This window comes from Chinchilla lanigera, unplaced genomic scaffold (genome assembly GCF_000276665.1).
Source record: "Chinchilla lanigera isolate Chin_1 unplaced genomic scaffold, ChiLan1.0 scaffold00019, whole genome shotgun sequence".
NCBI classification, from domain to species: Eukaryota; Metazoa; Chordata; class Mammalia; order Rodentia; family Chinchillidae; genus Chinchilla; species Chinchilla lanigera.
In genome coordinates this window covers 15086009-15108568 of record NW_004955420.1, presented here as the reverse complement: position 1 = coordinate 15108568, position 22560 = coordinate 15086009, and the positions used below count along the sequence as shown (strand labels likewise).

At 38.4% G+C, this 22560-nt stretch overlaps 1 protein-coding gene across 1 annotated transcript in view; it reads right to left on the bottom strand.

The window, feature by feature from the left end:
• The window catches only part of Atp13a4 (ATPase type 13A4), a 146821-nt gene that overhangs the window by 70622 nt on the left and 53639 nt on the right, over positions 1–22560 (bottom strand). The window contains exons 3-10 of the mRNA XM_005383209.2: positions 20214–20360; positions 16130–16200; positions 15964–16044; positions 14486–14555; positions 12852–12986; positions 9819–9888; positions 3137–3271; positions 656–826 (exon numbers count right to left, since the gene is read on the bottom strand). Of these exons, the coding sequence (XP_005383266.1) occupies positions 656–826; positions 3137–3271; positions 9819–9888; positions 12852–12986; positions 14486–14555; positions 15964–16044; positions 16130–16200; positions 20214–20360 (880 nt within the window). The remainder of the gene's footprint in view (positions 1–655; positions 827–3136; positions 3272–9818; positions 9889–12851; positions 12987–14485; positions 14556–15963; positions 16045–16129; positions 16201–20213; positions 20361–22560) is intronic.

Sequence of the window (22560 nt, the reverse complement as noted above, 5' to 3'; positions counted from 1 at the left end):
TCTCTCTCTCTCTCTCTCTCTCTCTCTCTCTCTCTCTCTCTTCCTCTCTCTCCCGCTCTCTCTTCCTCTACTTACAATTTCAATACATCCCAGAGGCAGGAAACCCCTGTACCGAGGGTAGAGCACTACTTTCCTAAATCCCTTATTTTAAGGAAATGGTTTATGAGTGTACACACACACACACACACACACCCTTCATCTGAATTAAAACTAAGTGCTCCAAAAAATACCAATGAACTAAATTTTCTGATATTTTCCAGTGTTAAGTATTCACTTTCTATCTCTACATAGAAAAAAAAATATAAGACCTGAAATTCAGATTCAGCTCTGTCAGTTACTAGCTGTGTCATTTCTAAAACGTTCATTTGAATTGCGTGGCCTCACCCTATTCGTGTAGAGTCAGGGCTTCATCATCTTTGCTAGCTGGTTTGATGTGTGGAAGTAGTTTGTATATTGCAAAACACATAAATAGTGACTATTGTCCTCTATATCATTATGCATATGCCATAGTTCAATTGGAAAATTGGCATATAAAACACTAGATTTACATATATTTCATTTGCTTTCCAAAGATTGATCCTCATCTAATAAATTCAAGGCAAGACAAGCTGAGCAGAAATATTTCATTTAAAACAACAGAGGATAAGGTGCTCACCCGTCTGCAGCACCACTGCTCTCACCGTCCTGGAGCAAGCAGGCTTGGCCTGAATCACCTCTGTTCCACAGAAGAGGATGTGCCGCTTGTAATCCGCTTCACTCTGCGTTTTCCAGGGTAAAGGGCTATCTGTCTTGGGTAATGGAGTTTTGGTGACTGGGATACTTTCTCCTACAGAAAACAAGCATCTCATTTTGTGGGCTGGGATGCGTTCACTCATGTAAATCAGGCCTGTCCTCACTCATAAACGCCACAGATATTTGTGTGGTAGAAACAACCCTACTGTAAGGGAGACCCAAAATAAATGCAGCTCAGACATATAAACAAATAAATAGAATTTCATACTATAATGTTAGGAGTATCGTGAATCAGCATGGATGCTAAAATAGGTTGAACATAACCCATTAGTGAGTAGGAAACTGGGCACTCTAGAATACAGGACATGAAGAAAATAATGGGGCCTGTGGGCTATGTAGGAAGTGAGACATGGAGAATCTTAAGGGTAACACAGGTAAGTATTTGAACTATTTTCTGTAGGCACTGGCAACTGGAGGAGGATGGCAAGGTATTTAAGTGCTTTAGTCAGAGGATTATCATCACATTATGTATAAGAGAAAATACTCTGTGCGTAGTACATGGGTTAAGTTAAAGTCTAGTGAGGTCGGAGGCTGAACATCCAGCTGGGAAAGGACCACAAGAGCTCAGGCAGAAGGAGATGAGTTTTGAAGACGGGAGTAGAGAGGACTTAATGGAGTCAAAACAGCAAGGAAGGAAGACGCTACGAAACTTGAGGGAATTTTTTATGTTGGCAGCTCATAGGGACAGAAGAATTTAAAACAGCTTCCTGGTTCCTGGCTCGGGAGGTGGAGCTGACAGAAACATTATTCATCAAAGCAGTGGTTACAGGAGGAGAGGAGAGGAAGAACCACCTTTGGCCGCTAGGAGTTGGAACTGCTTTATAGAATAGCACTGTTGAGATACCGTGTGGGCACTCAGATATTCTTTGGAGTCTGAAGCTCAGATGAGAAGTCTTGACTAAAAACAATGAATCCAAGCTCACCAGAAAGTGAGTGTAGCCTGAGAAGAGAAAAGGACATGAAGGTAGCTCTGAGCAACACCAAAATTATGGAGACAGAGGAAAAGCATCAGCAGAAGAAAGTGAGCCACAGTGGTCAATGGAGGAAGAATCTGGAGAGATAGCACCGTCCTAGAGAGTTAGGGAGAAGAGAGTTTTCAGAAGGAAAAGGAAAAGGAGGGAAAGATGGTCTAGATAACCAAATGCAACAGAGAAGTCAACACGATGGGAAATATTTTAAATCCACAGGATTGGGCACTGGGGATATTAGGGACTTGTACCCATGTGGGATGAGAAGACTGTATTTCAGTGGTATCAAGTGCAAATACAGGAGAAGGGATGAAGGTATACATGTAACTATGACCTGCTCTGTGGGACGAGTTTGTCAAACCATCTGTCAGGCTTTGTAGAGCGAGCAGTATAAAGTCAAAGTTACACTTTGGTATGCAATGGTTACTTTCATTAAGAAAATAGTACTTGCCATTGCAAAGGTCCTAGAATTAAGGGGTGGTTTCTTGAGGAAAAAGAGCCTGACCTCCCATGATCTGCCATGCACTTTATCTGCAAGTTCAAACAGGAGGGAGATGTGTGTCCTCATCTGCATTTTACCCCTTTCTGGTCTAGCTGAGAGAAATGGATTAGATGCTGACTTTAATAGGAACCACACGATACCAATGTACTTTCATTGACTGCCATTTCTTCTCTGCAAAAATTATGATTCTTCTTTATTTTTCAGAAAGGTTGCTACAATGTCTCGTCATGCCGCACAAGTGAGAAATCAAAGCAGTGCAGGCTTCTCTCTCTACCTCAGTGGCTGAGCGTATGAGGGGAGGCAGCTCAGCTCTGAGGTCCCTCCCAGCTCAGCATGCTATTTAAACATGCGGTACAATGAATGGGGCCAGAATACCCAGTACGCATCTTCAAAGCAGCAAATTTTACAAATGCTTCATCATGAGCTTTTCAGCACTTTTAAGTCAGACCAGGATGAGCTTGGACTTGATCCTGTGGGTCTCAGGGTGTCACTGATAGTTTTCAGACCCACCAAGTTCATCTGAAGGTACACTGTACATTGAAATACCAGATAGAAATGCCGTAGACAATTTTGCAATATCTAATGAGCAATGCAATTTGTAAGGGAAAGGGAAAGGCCTCAAAGGATCATTTGTTCACAAAACACGAGAAAAACTATGATTGTAGTGAAATTAGCACAGAAACAACAGCTTTAATTTGATCTCTCGGATCATCCATAGCAGGATGAATGGCATTTATGGTAGTAGGAAGGTCACAAAGCAGCCCCGCACTTTGCAACAAGCCACTGTGAGTGAGGTAGAGGACGAGCTGGGACCATGTGGCACAGACTCTGGGACAGCCCCCAGAGACTGCAAGCTGTGGAGAGAGAACCATACCTGTCAGCATGCCTTCATCTACCACACAGCTGCCATCAATCAGAATGGCATCACATGGCATTTGCATTTTGTTCCCTGTCAATATTAACAAATCTCCAGGTACCAAGAAACGCGACTCCACCTCTTGGACTCCAGCTGAAAATGTGAGGATACAGAGTTGAGTCAGATGATTGTCCCCCCAAAACCACAGTCTAACATCTCTCCAAGATGGAGATCCATGGAAAGCAACCAAGGCATCTAAATGAAGGAAGCTATAGCTCAACACTGATTAAAAATCTGAAGACTAAGAGAAAAAAGCAAGCAACTACATAAATTAAAAAATGTATGAGGCAAAAACAAGCTAAGAAAAAATGGACAAATTCAGAAAACATTTGAAACCTACAGACAAAAGATTAATGTTCTTAACATAGAAAGAGTTCCTTAAAAAAAGATGAGTAGCAATGAACTATATAACAAACTGCCAGAGACAAACAGTTCACACACATATACACAAAAATAGCCTCTAAATGTCTGAAAAGCGGCCCATTTTTGCCCATAGTAAGAAAAGAGACATTTCTTCCACCCTTCCTTCTTTCTTTCCTACTTGATTTCTGCCTGGATGTCATTACAATTTTCCTCTCTTATTCAGTCCCAAAGCTACTAGGGTACTGAGCAGGCTAGGCATCAGAGGACAGGGCAGGGCAAAGGGCCAGGCTGCAGAGGGGTGTTCCAAGCCTAAGTAGGAGGGAAGGTGTTTACATGGCCTTGGCTTTGACAGAGCAGAGCCTGTGTGCAGGGAGAAGGCCCTTTCAGCATCTCTGGCCAGGTGGGAGATGTTGGACTCTCAGCTCTGTGAAAAATGTGTCTACATGGGAGTGAGGCGGAAGTAACGTGAGCATCAGCCACGCTGGAAGATTGGTCACATCCAGGCAGGACTGACCCAGTAATGAGCTCTATTGGGGCTAATGAGAACCGGGTTTCTCACTAAAGCAAAGAAGTTACAAATGCAGAAAACAAACTAAACTAAAATTGCGGTTTACAATTGGAGATACCAGTGTAGTAGACAGAGAAATAATGTAGATGTCAATACGCAAGGATATAAGAATATATGCAGAGATAAACATGCATGCGCTTGCTGGACCATTTGTTTATATGAATATTCTCTAATTCTTCTCTCAGAGAGGGCAGAAAAGCAGTGCAACGCCAAAGCTAATGAGCACACCTGGGGGCCAAATTTTGGCTTCTAAATTCCATTCTCCCCCCAAAAGAATGAAGTTTCCTGAGGAAGTGGCTGACTATGAAACTGTGCCATAGATAGTATACAAGTGGGAACATCGTGTTGTAAGATTACGTCAGGATATGTTCAAAGAACAATAGTGACACATCAAAAAGATATCAAAGTCAACTTAAAGGGCCCTTGCTGCCTAAACCTGTAGCAATGCTAATGTTACAGTAAATAATGATAAAAAGAACAATAGCCATGGAATAAAATAGAAATTCACAAATCCCTAATGACATAAATAAATGGATAAGTAAATAAGAAGGAAAGGTAGTGATTCCTTGCAGCAAAAAGGTAATTAAAAATTAAGAGGATAACTGTGGAAATCAGTTTGGAGATTCCTCTGAAAACTAGGTTTAGAGGTCCCATTCAACCCAGCTATCCCCCTGCTGGGTATTTTCCCAGAAGATCTAAAAACATCATATCACAGTGATATATGTGCACCTATGTTCATAGCAGCACAATTTGTAATTGCTAAAATGTGGAAGCAACCCAAATGTCCATCCACCGAGAATTGGATAAGAAAATTGTGGTACTTTTATATAATGGAATATTACTCAGCTATAAAGAAAGATAAACTCGAGGCCTTTATATTTAAATGGTCACAACTAGAGACCATACTCATAAGTGAAATAAATCAAACATACATGTGCAAGCACTGCATTGTGTCACTAGTGTAAAACTTGAAAGAGTTAATTTAAACTCGGAGGTATGATAGACACTGTGAAATGATAGGAAACCACTGAAGAGTAAAGGGCTTCTGGGATGTGGGAAAAGAGAAGGGAAAGAAGGAGAAATTTTTTATGTATGTATATACAGGATAGTTAACATGGTTGTTCTTCTGTCTTCTATTTCTATGCTGAAAGAAACTGTCAATGAGTCTTTGGTTGACCAGTATTGCATGTCTATATCTGTTTTCATGAGAAGCCACTTTGAAGATATCAATATGTAATACAACCATCATTGTTAATTCCCTACTACTTTGTTTGTAACTCTGTATTGTCTGTATTGTGCTTGTGATATGTTGTAAAATGTTGTATGTCTGTTAATGTTTCCCTCCTTTTATCTTTAAAATAAAAAAAGGAAAAAAAATTAAGAGGATAAAATGAGAAAATCATTATTTGACAAGTATCAAACTAATGATTTACTTAAGAAACATCAATGTATACTGAAACTGCTGGGTGAAAATGTGATGAAGATAGTCTGTTGTGTGGTATCCCTTAACAAAATAACAAAGGGGAAGAGAGAAAAATTACAAAGAAGAACCCTTGCAGACACAATATAATGAAGAAATTGACAAGCTAACATCACCAGTAATAGAACAAATTTATGTTGTGTGCCAGCGGAGAGAAGCAGTAAAAATATGACATCATGATATCACGTCTGTTTAAATGTGAGCTTAACTATGAGAAAAAATCGAATAAATACAAATTGAGGGACATTCTACAAACAACTGGATTTAAAGGAATCCAGGTCATGGACCTCAAGAGAAGATAGGAGAAAAAAATATTAAAGAAACATGAAAAGCAACCACACTGAGTGATCCTGGATCCCTTTCCTGCAAAGAACATTACGAGACATGAGGAAGATGTGACTATTATTTAGGGCTAAGATGTCAATATTAACTTCCTGTTTGCCCTGTCACTTACATTGGAGAAGATCTAGTCCTTAAGAAATACACAAATTAGCCACACTTGGTGGCACATGCCTGTAATCCCAGCACTCAGGAGGCTGAGGCAGGAGGATCCTTATGAGTTTGAGACCAGCCTGGGCTGCAAAGTGAGCTCAAGGCCAGCCTGAACAGCACAGTGAGACCCTGTCTCAAAAAGACAAAAATAAAAGGAAAGAAATACACAAACTATGTAGGGGTCATCGAGACACCGGTCAGAAATTTATTCTTAAACAGTTCTGGCAAAAAGTTATTTGAACCATTATTACAACTTTGTTTTAACTTATAAATTATTTCCTGAGAGAGAAGAGAAGAATACATAAGGTAACATGGCTCACCTGATTAGAAAAATCTGTCTGCCAGCCTATTCTGTTAGCAAGGCTGTGAAGAAACTGACACTCACACATTCCCTGTGCAAATGCAAACTGGTATAATCTCTCTGGAAAGGAATTTGGCAATATTTATCTAGCAAAAGAACAGATGCATTTATTCTTTAACCTTGCAGTTTTACTTCTCAAAATCTATACCAGAGATATACTGGCAGAAACATGACAGACATATGGATAAGCTTTTCTTTTTTTACAGCACTACTCGTAAAAGATTGACAAAACTTTCTTCAAAAGAAAAGCAATTGAATAAAGGATGGTTCCTTCACCTAAGAGAATACTATGCAGCTGAAATAATGAATGATTAGCTATACACTGCTATTAAAGGGCCACTGAAAACATTTCTATCTATCTAAAGTATATACAACAGTAAATATGATTAAACATATTTGGATAACCTTTTTATCTAAAACAACTACAGTATAAATATATATTATTCTGTATATATAATTTATAGCTATTATTTTCATATGAAACTTGTTTATATTTTTATAAAACTATTTTTATTAGTCCATGTTTGTAATAGACAATGTTTACATTCCTTATGTGGAGTTTATACATGTGCATAGCACATCTTAATTCCTTTGTTGTCTCTTTTCCCTCCCCCTCTCCCTTCATCTGTTCATCCCTTTACCATTTGAGGAATATCTATCTCCCTACTTTCCATTATCTCTCTTTTATTTTGGTCTTTTATTTATATTTTGGATTTCTCATGTAAGTGAGGCCATGAGATATTTAGGCTATATGTCTGATTTATTACCCTTAACATTATGATCTCTAGGTGCATTCTCTTTCCTATAAATGACTGGTTTATTTTTAAAAGTAAGAATACATCAATAATAAAGCAAAGAGATAATTACAGAGAGAATGAGAATATAAGACAGAAAAGGAGCCGGGCGTGGTGGTGCACGCCTGTAATCTCAGCACTCAAGAGGCTGAGGCAGGAGGATAGCTGTGAGTTCAAGACCAGCCTGGGCTACAAAGTGAGTTCAAGACCAGCCTGAACGGCACTGGGAGATCCTGTCTCAAAAAGACAAAAAAAAAAAAAGTTACAGAAAAGGGAGGAACAGGGGCTAGATTCCCCTGACTATCTTCTTCCTTATGGATTTGATTTTCATGTCATGAAGATATTTACCATAGTAGCTATATGAATGAATAAAATAATTTGAATGGCTAATATTAAAATCTAAAGCAAAATGAGTGCAATGAACCAAGCAAGTTGTTGGTGTGACCATATGGAGAACTATTTTGAGTGACTTTAAAGCATAATTTCATAATAATTTGTACATTTCTAATGAGATAATCATAAATGGGGGAAGAACTCTAAAAACATTTCAAGTGGTTTAGGAATGATACTGATTCCTGTCTGTGTTAGTTTGTTATTCTGAGATTATGGTTTATCGTGAGATAAAGCAAATGAGAAATTTGTTCCTGTCATTGGAATTGAACGTTTTAGTAGAAAGAAAAGCAGAGATGCACTCAGAAAAGTTAAATTAAAAGTCTGCAGTTCTAAATCTGAATTGAAAATATCATCCGGCATAATATATTTTATCAGTGTGCCTTCTGAAAAAGCCTAGAAACAGTGGTGACCACCATAAAATTTTGTACTCTGAATGCTCAGATTAAAGTTTCTAAGTATCATATTTATAGGCATTTTGGAAAACTGAATTGTCTAGCTTTGGGGCATGAATTATTCAAATATATGTTCAATAAAACTCTCAATAGCTATTAGGGCCATGTCAAAAGAACTCTGGAGCTAACCAGAAGAGGCTCTCTCCAGCAAAAGATGAGACAATTTGAGTGAAAAATTGAAATAAAAGTGGCAATAGATTAATGTATTAACCAAGTCCAACATTGTGACATTAAGAAAAAGCCTTTGAAGGTGTTAATCAGCTTATTATTTTGAAAGGTGGTAAATAAAAAGAAAGAATCAGATATCTGTCTTTTCTTTCTTAAACTGAAGAGCTGAGGAGAAGTGTTTTTCTTACAGAAATATTCCACTTAATATGTGAAAATGGTATGATAGTAGTAGAAAAGAGTAACTCCCACTAAAATAATAAATCTAAGTCAGGAGCACTTATGTACAACAATATCACAAAAAGGAGAGTATTAGACATTATGCATATCTTGTACACAATACAAACCATGGAGAATTCTCGCCAAACCTCCAAACCTTTAGATCTAGCTACTAATACACAGGAAGTATAAGGAATTAACAAATGTGTCAAAAACCTCCATAAGTATGTAATCAATATATGTAGAATGTGAAAACCGCAGGACAAACCACTTCTTTTCTTCAACAAGAAATGCCAAGGAGAAAAAAATAAAATATACAGAGGAAGGGGCTCGTGGATTGGAATACACTTGAAACACGATCATAAGTTATGGAAATCCTGATTTGGAATTAAACTGTATGTACCTCTCACACTTCCAATTGTTTCAATATACACAGAATAACCTCTTTGGAAAACAGTCTGCAGCTCCTTACGCATTGAACATCTACCCCATACCCACCCATTTCTCAGGTATTTTCTAAAAAAAATGCATTTCCATAGAAAGACCTGTACTCAAGTAGACATAGCTGCTGTATTTATAGTAGACAAAAACTAGAAACAACCCTAATATCTGTCAACAGATAAATGAATAAACAAACTGGCATATCCATACCTCAGGATACTTTCAGGAATAAAAAGTTATGAACTATTAATACATTTAACAAAATGAATGAATCACAAAATCACTATGACTTTGATCTCCCCAAAATATACAGCAAAAGACAAAAATACACAGTATGAAGTATCATTTTTGTGCAGTGGTAGACACTAAAGTTCACCTACAGTCTATAGATTATTAACAGAAAGCAGAGGACTGCCTGAGTATGGGGCAGGTGACAAGAGGAGGGCAGATTATAGACAGGCACAAGACAATTGGGGGATAATAAATAATTATTATCTTGGTAGTGGTGAGGGTTTTATGGGTGTCTGTCAAAGCAGTATCAAATTGTACACTTATAAATGTGTTCAGTTCATTATGTGTTAAAAAAATTAAAAAATAAAAATAAATTTTAAAAAATAGGGGCTGGAGCTTTAGCTCAGCAGCATAGCGCCTGCCTGGCAAGCACAAGGTAGTGAGTTCGATTCCTGATACCGGAAAAAAAATTTTTAAAAAAATTATATGTTAATTCCACCTTAGTAAAGATTTTTTTCCTTAAAGTGACAAGATCTCAAGTTCTTCCTCTCTATAAACAAATGTACAAGAAAGATGCAAATACAGATAGAGTAGCAGGAACACCAGAAACTAAAAACACAAATTCAAGGCATTTTCTGATTCTATATGGATAAAACACAAATCTAAAATAAAGAAACTTACATTTTCTCCCACATACAGAGACTGTAATGCTGTTATGTGCTTCAACTAGACCATGGAGTTTTACAGATTGCTGAAAAAGAAGGGAACACAGAAAATGTTTATTTGTTTGAGTACACAGTCCCAGGAATTACTAGGTAAGGTTGTGGCCTTCTGTAAAGATGAAGCACTGTCTTATTGCCAGATGAATGTAGTGGTCAAAAACTAAGGCTGAGTAGTCTAGCCCTCAACTGAAAAGGTTTTTCTCCAGTATTAACAAGTATGTGTTCTTTAGCAGAAAGGAATTTCCCAGCATGCTTTTTCCATTCAAAATGGCTTTTGAAAACCACAAATCTGTGTGCAATTCTTTAATTAGGTAGATAACATCAAGAACATTTAACATTTGTTCATACTTAAACAGCTTGAAGAACAAAGCATTATTTCTGTTTGGCCTCTTCTGTACCAGGGTTCCCAGTCTATAACTTTTTAAGGAATTGGTTGTTCTCATGATTTGCTTGTAGCATTTTTGGCTCTATTATATACAATACATGGACCACTGCAAGTGAGTTAATAAGCAAAGATAAAAGAAATATATAATAAAACTGCATTTGATTTCACATTTATGAAAAAGCTAGTATGTCAATGACCTTCTATCAGGTTCTGAGGGTTAACATTCTCATTTAATGTGTTCATTTGTTTATTTCTGATTTTTGTCATTTAAGGCAGTCTGTAAATCTCCTGGTTTCAAATTATTCACAAATCTAATAAATAATGTCCTAAGAATGATTAACAGAACTGGGTGTGAGCTGACTGACTCACAGGAGATGCAGTAATGTTAGCTTGAACCACAGCAGTGTTAGGGTGGGAAAAAGTAAATGATAACAAGATATAGTTAGGAGGAGCAATCTTTAGAAATTGTTGCATGACTAAGTACAAGGAAAAGAAAATTTCAAGGATGACAACCTGATTTCCAGCTTGAACAGATGAATGACCAATGGTGATTTTTACCAAATCACATAAACCTAAAGAGAGGTAGGAGGAATTCTTAAGGTCTGTGTTGAATGTGTTACATTTAAGGTAATGTTTGGAAACAAAGGTAGAGGATATCAAATAGGTTGTTCTGGATCTCACAAGTGATTGTATATAAAATTTTATGTAAAATTAATTATATGTACATATAAGTAGCATATGCTTTATTGTTTTGCTTTCACTTAGAATTTATTCTAAAATCATGATAATTGCATCAACAGCCTCAGCTGAAATGCTACAGCACACTTTTTATAGCAATTACACAGGTTTCCAAAGAAGTCAAGTGTCTTGATTACCTTTCTCTCATTGCTGAGACAAAATACTCCACATTCAAAACTAAGGGAGGAAAGTTCTGTTTAGCTCACACTTTGTGGAGGTTTCAGTCCATAATCAGCTGGCTCCAAGGCAGGGTGGTGTGACACAGGGTCAACACTTCAAGGTAGCAAAAGACAGCAAAAGCAACCAGAGCAAAAGGGGGAAGAGCAAGCCTCTTTTCCTCCCTTATATTGTAAGCAGGCTACCCACTCCTTCAGGTGGGTGTAGCACTCACACCATCTCCGTGCCCTCCTTTTGCACAGGATAAGCACGCTTACATAGGAGGCTCCTGGCCCCCGCCTGAGTTGCCTAGTCAAGCAGCTCAACTCAAGTTGACACAATGTATCAACCATTGCATCATTTCTAAATATTAAATGTGCAAATATGTGATCTGTGGTTCTCTCTAAGGTTGAAGTGGTGTAACTGACAAATTTGAGTTAGGTTTCTTTGTGGCCTCATGGATTCTGAAGTAAAATTTTATTAATTAAAATAGATTTTTTAACTTTTCAAACAATAGGCTTCATGGTTGCAGTGATAACGTTAACAAGAGTTGTTTACATGGAATCATGAGAGGAAACCAGGTCAGCAGGTGAAAAGGGAGAGGAAGAGAAAAAATAATGCGAATGGACATAAAGACATGAGAAGTCCTGCAGGAAAGGAAGAAGAGGGCTCTTGTAGCGGCTGAAGGAGGAAATGTGTCAAGAGAAAGGATTGCCTTGTTGAACTTTTTTTTTAGTTTGGAAGATGCTTGCGAATGGTAGCCTTGTTGAATAATCTCTTGGGAAGAGAGAGAAAGAAGTCATTTGCAGACTGTATAATGCTCTCCCCAGGAAGACAGGGAGGATGGTATCTCAGGCCTGGACAGAGGGACCTCATCCACTGAATGAGAAGACAGGCCTGGCATGGACTGGAGTGTAGGGTCATTGGCAATTGGAAAGCGGGAGTTGAACGAACTCCTGTTTTATGGCTTATACTATTTTTATGAAATAAGTGGTTAGATTATTTGCTAAATTGTTTTGTTTTAGTTTGATTCGGGTTTTTTTTTTTTTTAGTGGGACAAGGTCTTACTATGTAGTTCACGCTGGACTTGAACTCACTTATGTAGCACAGGCTGGCCTCGAACTCACAGTGCTCCTCCTACTTCAGCCTCCTGAGCGCTGGGGTTACAGGCATGAACCACTATGCCCGGCTTATGTGTTAAATTGGAGGAAAGTGGAATATAGAAAGATGGGCTTTTCAGAAACCGGAAGAAAGGCATTGTTTGAAACCTTCATCTCAGGGAACGGGCAAGCAGTTTGATCAGAGATGTATAACACGCTTCTCAGGGGAAGCTGGCCTTCATAGATTTCATCACCCAGCTTGTTCCCTGTGATTTTCTTCCAGGATCCCCTAGATGCCCCCGTGCAGGTATGAATGCAGATCTGACAAGGGAGTATCAACCAAACACAAGAGGCAAAGGAGTGCATCTTAAACAGGGATTCCTCCACCTTCCACCAGGGACAAAAGTACCCTGAAAGACACAGGTTTGGCATGTGATGGAAGGAGAAAAACTAACTTGCTGAGCACTGACTATTGTGTTAGAGAATTACAAACATGGTTTTATTTTAACACGTACTGGACAATGACAATATCATAATTCTCCTTTCTAAGAGGATTTGAATGAAGTCACTAGTGGTCTCTCTCTGAGACCATGTCATTAGTGAGGCAACTCACCTGCCTGAGGTCATACACTGTCAGAGATATAGAGATGACGGACATAAGTATGATGGCCAGAGCGTATTCCTTGTAGTCCTCACTAAACCATAAACAGACACTGAAGAGTTGAAATATGTAAAAGGGATTTAGAACCTGTTGGCAGACACAAAAATAGGAACACAAGGGAGATATTTAGGCATCACACATAACTATTCATTGGCTTGTTTCCGTAACCATCTCTGTGAGGTAAATCATTCCACCTAAAATGCTATTCCAGCCATTATTCTGTTTACTCAGCAACTGCCAGGTACCAGACACTGCACTAAGCAATGTTACCTGCATTTGCTCACTTCATCCCCATAATTACCTCAGTAACCAGAAGTTATTTCTTATCTCCGTTGCAAAGATGAAGAAACTGAGCCTTAGCTCTTAAGAAGCTGGCCTGACGTCATGCACCTGTAACTGTCACAGAGCCAAGGCTCAAAGCCAGGCAATCTGACCCTAGAGCAGTTGCTTTTAATCATGGTTGCACTTTACAACTGACAAAGCAGCACCTGCATTTCAACCTCTTGACCACCATTGTGTAAGGAGCCTATTATCTCCCATTTACAATTACCTGACTTCAGAAAGGTGAAGAGTTAGTTCAGGTTTACAAACTTAAAATGCTTTACAGACTTAAAATACTTTCTAGCCTATTACTTCTCCTTAGGACAAAAGAGCTAGTACTTGTGAAGCCATTGGTAAACTTCATATTAATGTCTGAGTTGACATTTTCTCACAGAGAACTGAGACGAAAGTGGCAAGTGGCAATTGAGAGTAGATTCCAACAACTGCATTCCTGCTTTGATGAGATGCATTGTGCGCCCTCACCCAAATTCCCCCTATTAAAACAGGAGTGGTTATTCTTGCCTCTGGTTATGAAAAACTTGTGAGGAAACTTTCCCTATCAGTGTGTTTTGCTTTTCTTCTTAACCCTTGAGAGTTTCTCAGAAATGTTGAGAAAGTACCTTGAATTTAGTAAGCTGTTTTATTTTTCAAGACAAGGAGGTATGGAGGTGTACAGTGTACTGTTATACGGTTATAGTCTGAAAAGTAAGATGAGACTGCCCAAGAGGAAAAATTTAACTTAGCAAATAATGGTGAAGTCTTTCCCACACGTACACTGAGATCAGTAGCACTTAATAAGGTTGGACTGATGGTTCTTTTTTTCCCTATGGTTTTGGATCTTGAAGAAATTGTATATGTTGCCTTAAGGAAAGATTGGCTTTCTAAAAAAAGAAAGAGAAAGGAAAACATAGGAAGAAAAGAAAAGAAAGGGAAAGGAAAGAAAAGAAATGACTATATTAGTTTCAAAGCTGGCATGGGCTAAGCAGCACAGTATTAAAGAAGAAAAGAAACATTGCCTTCATCCAGCCATCAAATGTAGGTACGCACATGAGCATCATACTCTGTACTATATCTGATGGTGTACAAGAGAGAAACTTGAAGACAAAGAGTAAAGGAGAAAGATAAAGAGCAATATGCCTGCCATGCTTTTAAAATATCTCCCATGTACAGTTACTTCTTCAGGAGGTTGTATTATTCATTGTTTGGTTAGAACTCCACTTCTTTATTTCCCATCCACCACCAAGAGAAGAACCTGGAGAAATTACCTCCTTGCTGAGCAGCTTCCAAATAGGTGTGATTTCAACATCGATAGTATTAGGCCCACATATTAGCCTCCTACCGGGAAAGATCACAGTCACTAATCAGGAAAATGAACTCATTTCCTGCCCATTCAGAAAAAGGTCTGCCGCACGCTCATCTTTCTCACTTCTGGAAAAATCTCCTTTGTTATATAACATTCCGAGCCTTCTCAGAGCAACTGGGTTGTTCCGTTAGTTAATGCTTCCCTGGATCTAAATATTTTCCTAAATGATAACTTGAATAATTAATATTACTCTTGTCTTATTCAAGTAGTGCCAGAATTGGTAGATTCTAAATTTTGTCTCCAACTCCAGTTCCATGGAAGTAGATTAGTGAAATCGTTAAAAGGGAATAGTTTTACAGATAAGCAAATATTATACCTATTTTTCCCTGTTCAGACGTTTTGGGAAGCTGCATAATTTGTTCTAATGTGAGTGGAAAGGTCCTGGGATCTCCAAAATGGGTCAATATGCAGAATCATACATCCCTCTAATTGAAGACCCGGATATGTGCTCCTTTGATCCTGTGGAGGTGTGGCACTTTACAAGTTATTTTGCTGTCTAGAACACAGACCACTCTCTCTGCGCCTTTCACATAGACAGATCAAATAGCTTTGCTGAATGTGTTAGAGAAGGGCTCCTCATACTTTAATTTAAATGAAATGGCCTCATTAAGATGGAGATTCTGGCTCAGTAGGGTCAGATCCTCCAGACCCAAGATCCTGCTTTTCTTTCTGATGAATTCCATGTGACGCTGATGTTGCTTGACTCTAGATCTCTTTGGAGTGCTAGAATGGGGAAAGGGAAGAGCTAGAAACTTAAGCCCAGTGAGGTCTTTTAAAGGTCCTTCTTCCCCCTTTTTCAAACCAGGTAACTAAGGCTCAGAGCAGAGACCACATTTACTGAAAACCACACAAACTCTTGACATTCCAGTGCCCTCCCTGAACCTCTCTCTCTGACATAGCAATTGACTTGGAGCTATAGAGCTACTTTCACCTTGTGTGGCACTGTTCAGATGTTCTGTTATGTCTCCTTAACTGTGCTGTCACACTAATCTGTGTATTTCCTGATTAGAATCAAAACAGGCTCAGACCTATTATTATAATAACCTTGTAGAGGAAGAGCATTAAACCTACAGTCCTAAGTTGGGGGCTCAGTTCTTCCTCTGTCCCTTTCAGTGTGACTTTGTTCAGGCCATTAAACCTCTCTGAGCCTCAAATTTTGCACCTGTTACATTGAGATGGTCACGATGTCTTTTCTACCTCCCGCACCAGGTGGCTCTGAAGATATGTGAGATAATGGGTGTGAACACATTTAATAATGCCAGCTACAACACTACAACACTTTTGATATCGATCAACTAAGGTAACTACTCACTGGGCTTGATATTTGGGTAGCTGATAATAATTCTTTCAGGCTCATATAGATAACAGTATGCACAGTACCTAATCTCTTGTTCTTCTCTTGTTAGACCTGATCCAAATTTTAGATGTATCTTGGCAGAGCTGAGCCAGTCTTCCAGAGAGCTAAAATAATGAGAAAGATGCATTTAACAATGATAGTTTTGAGTTAACATTCTTTTCTTTAAATGCACTTTCTAAAACAACTTACCCAATTTTTTGAAACCGCCCTTCTAAATTATTCCAAACATATCTTATTTTCTGCACTTTTATGCATCTCACCTGCAAAAAGAAAAATACTAAGAAAATCTCTAATTTGAAGATTGGAGATTATATAGCCACTAAGTGATCAGAGAAGCATTTGTGAAAGAGGCAAAGGTAGAATCCTAAATACTTATCCAGTAGGCAATGTGTCCATTATTGTTGCTCTCCTATTAGCCTGATCTGAATCTCTGTTTTATTTTATTTCTATTTTCTTCTTCTTCTCTTTAAAATTAAAGATTTTATCTTTTCCTCCTCTATCCTGTTCTTTCTTACTACACAAGTGGCATCTTTATTAGAAATCATCATTCAGTCAACATGTGTCATGGGTTTAAAACCTAGATAAATATATGAATAAGTGAAATTTAGTCTCTGTATCACACTATCTTATAACCTAATAAAAAAAGAAAATATATTTCAAAACAGAAATTTTGGCCATACAGTCCAATATGTACATATCAAACAAATAAAAATGTAACAAAGTAAAAAAACATAATCATAAAATTCTGTACAAACATAAGGAGGGCAGATGTCAAAAGGAGTTATGGAAGAGACCACACCTGAAACTGCAGCAGTGAAGGGTTGCAAGACTTCTCTCAGATATGGAGGGAAGAGAGTATTTCAGAGAAGCTCTGGACAAAGTAGTAGAAGGAGAGGAATCAAGAGGGTAGGGCTGTTTGACTGCAGAGTGAGTAGTTAAGCTGGAAATACAAATGAAAGCTAGCTTATGAAAAAAAAAGTGTAAAAGCCAGGGATATAGCTCAGCAGCACAGTGCCTGCCTGGCAAGCATGAGGTCCTGAGCTCAATTGCTGGTACCAAAAAAAAATTTAGATTACAAGCAGACATAAGTGCTAGCATAAGGTCTTTGGGACCTTATCTCACAGGCAATAGACCTGTGTAGTAACCTACAAAAGGAACTCTGATAAGGATTAAGCTTGTAGCTACTAAGGAAGAGAGAAGGTTAAGCGCAAGAAAATGTGCTCCAGGAAGTGAGATTTCTGAAAGGGCTGTCAGTGGAAAGAAAGGGAAGGATTAACCCTTATGGCAGTTGTGCCTTCTTACTTTTGCTTTCTTTAAGCAACTTTATGCGTGAATCTGAATTTCTAGGAACTGGTGACCTCACAAAACTCTGAGAGAAACAGTGACCCTTCCACGTGGCTATGGAGCAATGGTTAGAGCCTCGGATTCCTCACTAGGAGCATCTGGGGAGCTTTAAAAGATGTGGTTGCCTGGATGACACTGCCAAGAGATTCTAATTTAACTTGTCGGCAGTGCATCTTGGGCATAAATATTACATTTTCCTAGGTAGTTTTAATGGAAACTAAAGCTGAAGCACAGTGTGAAAGATTTCCTGTTATAAGGGTCCTTGAGAACTTCTACTAAATATCCTTGCACCTCAGTTGTCCCATGAATCAATTGCAAAATTGGCCAGATGGTGGTTAAGTTCTACTTTGGCTCCTTTCTGTATTATATACTTAAGGATATTATAGTCAGTATAACCATGAGATAAATTCTAAAACCAGAAAAAGTACATAGCTGATACATAATAAATGTTCAGTACATTTTTTATTAAACAAATGAATGAACGTTTTGTAAAACTGCATGTTGGCCAAAAACAGAGTTTAAATCTCTAAGTCATGAGATCTAAAATTATAATCCTATTCAATAAGCATGTCAGATGTACACACACACATGCATTTAATAGTTACAGTTCAGTGCTGTATTTTTTTGTTAATGGAATGGGTTTATTTCAATGAGACTGATTACAAAATAAATTATTTAAGAGCATATCCTACTTCCAAGCAATTTTTAGTATGATATTGTCAGCTGCTCTGGCAATGACGCTTCCTTGGTAAGCTGTGAATTTGAGGCAGGAAAGTACATTTGAAGGTGACCAGCCCTGGAGTATCTTAGTCATCGTGGCTTACGCTGGACCCTCAGATGTCTTGCCTTAAGACTTAATTTCCTGTTCACTATTCCTTGCAATTTTGCAAATAATATCACTAATCACAGCCGCTATTTGCTGAGTATTTGGGAGCATATTGCACAACATCATTAGTCTTTTTCATCATCCTATGGTCTGGTAGCTATTTTCATCTTCACTTTGCACCTGAAGTTCATCTTGATGACATCACTCCCAGGCTGGGATTTTAGCTCCACCCTGCTCTCTCCAAGAATGTAAGACTCCAAGTAGTCTCAAAAGAAAATCTGAAAAACAATCTCTTAAATTCAGGATCTGAGATGTACACAGTGAGATAAACTGAAGCACTTGATTTCAGTTTTGCAAGCCACTCTACAAAATGGTCCTTAGAGTCTCTTCCTTGCCTACATTAGAAAACTCAACATAATTCTTTAGTGTGGTCTCCAGATTCCCATAAAATCTCCCAAACATTTATCATCTCGGGATTCTTGCTGTTATTATTATTCCCATCAGCATTATAGTGGCTGAGGCCATGGCCGCTCCTCCAGTTTGAATGAAAGTTTCAAACCTTAGTATGAATGTAGTTCCTTGCAGTTCACAAATCACCTTAATATCAATATTCACATTTTAGGTTCACAACAGTCCTGAGAAACAGGCAGAGAATTATAAGCAACTCAAGACTCCAGGAGATAGTAAACAGCCTAACTCCCTGACAAATGAAGGTATCAAGGCTGGGTATCAAAACTCTCAATTTTAATTCGTCCCTCATAGTCTTTTTTTACTTTTATTAGCACATATTTGCAGTACATAATGATTACATTCATCATGGGAGTTAGTACATGTATATAATACACCTTAGGTCTTTTTTTCATCCCCTCCTTCTCCTCTGCCTTCCATCTCTTGGTCCCCTTTTTCAGATCTATCTCCATGTCTGTTATTGTCTATCTCTTATTTTGTTGTTAATTTATTTATTCTTTGGATTTCTCATATGAGAGAAACCATATGATATTTAAATTTGTATGTCTGATTTATTTCCCTCAACATTATTGTCTCAAGGTATATCTATTTTTCCCACAAATGACTTAAATTTATCCTTCTTTATGATAGAGTACTACTTCACTGTGTATAAGTACCACATTGTCTTTATCCATTCCTCCATTGATGGAGATACAGGCTACTTCCAAGATTTAGCTATTATGAATTATGTTGCTATATTCTGCTGGTTTGGTAATTTGAAACTTTCTTCATTTGTCTTTATAGTTATTTATTTGAAACAATTAAGTATGTGCAATTTTAGGGCAATAAACTCTGAAGCCATCTGTCTAATTTGGGAAGCCAACTCACCTAGGTGAATGGCCACCTAGCAGAAAGGGCAGGCTGCTGCTTGGAGGAGCTTGCCCTCTTTTGTCTTTGCATATTTTGGCAGTAAAGACAACCGGATGATAACCATTGACAATAGAGAGACTGTTCAACAATTGACTTTTGTTCTTTAGAAAACATGATCTTGAGCTCATACAACTAAACAGCTGCCTACATCTACAAAAGTAAAATATTCTGTCTTATTAAATGTGTTTTTAATATAAATATTAACAGTCACAATCAAAGCAGTTCTAATTTACTGTGTCAAAAAGGGAGTAACCCACATGCATTTGAATAACAAAATTGGAAATAAGGACATTTTGCAGACATAAGAAAATTCCATGGGACAGTCCTGGATGATTACTTTACTATAGAATTAACTCTGCTATACATATAGGGAATGATACTATTAAGAACTAACACGTATTGGACATGTACTATGTGCCTAGCATTGCATTCGTTTTTGCATGCTTTAATTTATTGAATTTAATCAATTAAAATTAGAGATAGGTTTTATTATCATTTTATAAATGTGAAGACTGAGGCTCAGCAGATGCAAGGAAAGTATTGCAGGTTGCATGGTTTGGAAGGAGGAAGGTGAGATCTGAAGCATGCTGCATCTGTCTAAAGTTTATGTCCTTTGCAGTTTTCTCCACTGTCAACAGAGTCTGGCACAGTAGAAATCAGAGGAATGAATGAGGAGAAGAGATTAAATTTCTCTGGCATCAGCCATAGCCATAACTTAATACTCACCTTTAGGCCTGGCTTTTGGATGGCTCTGTTTATGACATAGTCCTCATCAGTAATGAGGGGGTGTCCAGGAGTGAGACCAAACGCGCTGCCTAATGTTGATAGGTGGATCCACATTATCTTTTTCCAAGAGTAAGTCTGGAATTCGTCCTGAGGAAATAGATGCCAAAACCCCCATGAAGTTAAGAGAAATCATTTAGGCTAAAACTCAACCCAGTAAAACATCATTTTACTGCAACTCTGTGGGTTCATGGAGTTAGTAAATACTCTAGACAGGCTTATATGTCATTGGAATATGGTTAGGCATAAGATCTTCATGGGCGGAGGCTGATCATCATTTATTGAGGAACCTGGATGTGAACAGGGGCTCTGACACAGACAGCAAAGCAGGGAGCATGAATAGTAACATCTCAAATAAGAGCTGATTTCCTATAGGGCTACAACCAGAAGCAAAACTTCACAGGCAGGAAAGAAGCAAGCTTGCCAATGGTTTCTGTATATCTCTGAGGGTAAGGAAGTCAAGTCAATTAAATTCTGTCCATCTTTTGAGGCTTATCTCAAATGCCACCTCTTCTGGAACAGCCCTTTTAATACCCTCCCAATGTGACAAAAGGAAAATAAAAGAATGATAACTATGTTCATTTAACCACTCCTCTCTTATGCTTCTAATCATTTCTGTCTGTTTTCTCAAGTGTTAGATCACCTTGAAAGTTGAGACCATGTTTTATCATTCTTTATATCGTTCCCTAGTTATGGAGCACCAAGATCCATGGGACGAGAGCAAAATGAATGGATGAGAATGATTGCATTGACTGCATGTGCTCAAAGGGAACTGTCAAGATGTTAGCACACGTAATACTGAGGAAGGTTCCTTGTTGCATGATCCTAATTGAAATCATTTCCCTTTGCAGTTCCCTGAGGGCTTCATTCCTGAATAAAGCTAGAAGGAGCGGTAGGAGAATGGTTGCCAGATACCCAATGATCCCTTGAAGGCTGATGTAATACCAGTAGTTATTATCTGAATGGATATAGACTAAATATAAAAGCCACTTGGATGTCTGTGATGTCAGCAGGTAATCAGGATGATAAAAAGTTAAACCCAGGAAGTCAATGCTTAGAGAATGCCAGCCAGAGCTGGGAATCATCTCCATTCACTAACTCTTTTTGCCTTGACGAATATGAGTTGACTCTGCAAAAATTAAACACAAGAAAAGACGACAGTTGTACTAAATACCTTCTACTGACCCTCCTCGAGACCAGCTCTTGCTGCTTCCCTTTCATGAAATACACTCTTCCCCTCCCCTAATATTATAGGCAGCTATGTTAGATAGAAATTAATACGTAGTTAGGGAGGGACTTGGCTCGCAAAGAAGTCAGCACAAAAAATAAAGACTTCAGAATTGTGGCTGGTAGTGCATCTGAAAAAAAGCAGGCCTCAAGATAGAGATGTAATGAGCAGGTCTACACCCCCTCTTAAGTCATGAGCAGTAACTTGGGATGATACTGTAATTATACCGCACCACTTGGTCTAGGAAGTCCAGATAGGGATCAGTTGCCCAGGTTTCTAACCAGAATATCTGGACCCATCCTTAAAATGGCTTTTTTCTTTCCATACACCCTGGCTACTTGGTATGTTTCTCTACTGGATCAATATTAGCTAAGTGGCTCTACTTGTAATCCCATAAGTTGATAGTAGCTAGTAGTTGTACTCCTATTGTGACTTTGCTGTATAAATTACCCCTGACAAAGGGCCTTGGTGACAATCCACTTTTGGGAACGCTCCTGTTGCTCAGCAGCTCTCTCTCAGTAAATCTTTCCTACTCTTAACCTCCACTATCCCTTGGAATTCATTCTTCAATATTCAGGGGACATGGACTCAGCACCTCTGACATCTGGCAGGTTTGGAGTTATATTTCTCCTACATCACTATGTCTTCATGTGGCTGAATCCTAACCATGCTTCAGGGTCCAGCTCAATGGCCGTATCCTGGGAACCTCCTCAATTTCTCTGGGTGATGTCTCTTACAAACCAAGCTGTCAGAGTACTGGAGATTCTTAGCACATTCTCCCTTGACTGTTTATCTTACCACTCCTCTGGGACTGTGACAGAGGCCTCTCTGTGCTCCGGTCAAGCCTAGCACAGATATAGAGAAGGAGGAAGGGAAGGAGGAAGGGAAGAAGGGAGAAATGGAGGGAGGGAAGGACAGAGGGAGGGGAGAGGAGGAGAAGGATGGGGGAGGGATGGGGGAGAGGAAAGCAAAGCAAAGAAATACAGGTGAGAAGACAGAGGAGAAACAAAAAGTCTGAAAGATAATGAATTAATTTTTTTTTTTTTTTTTTTTTTTTTTTTT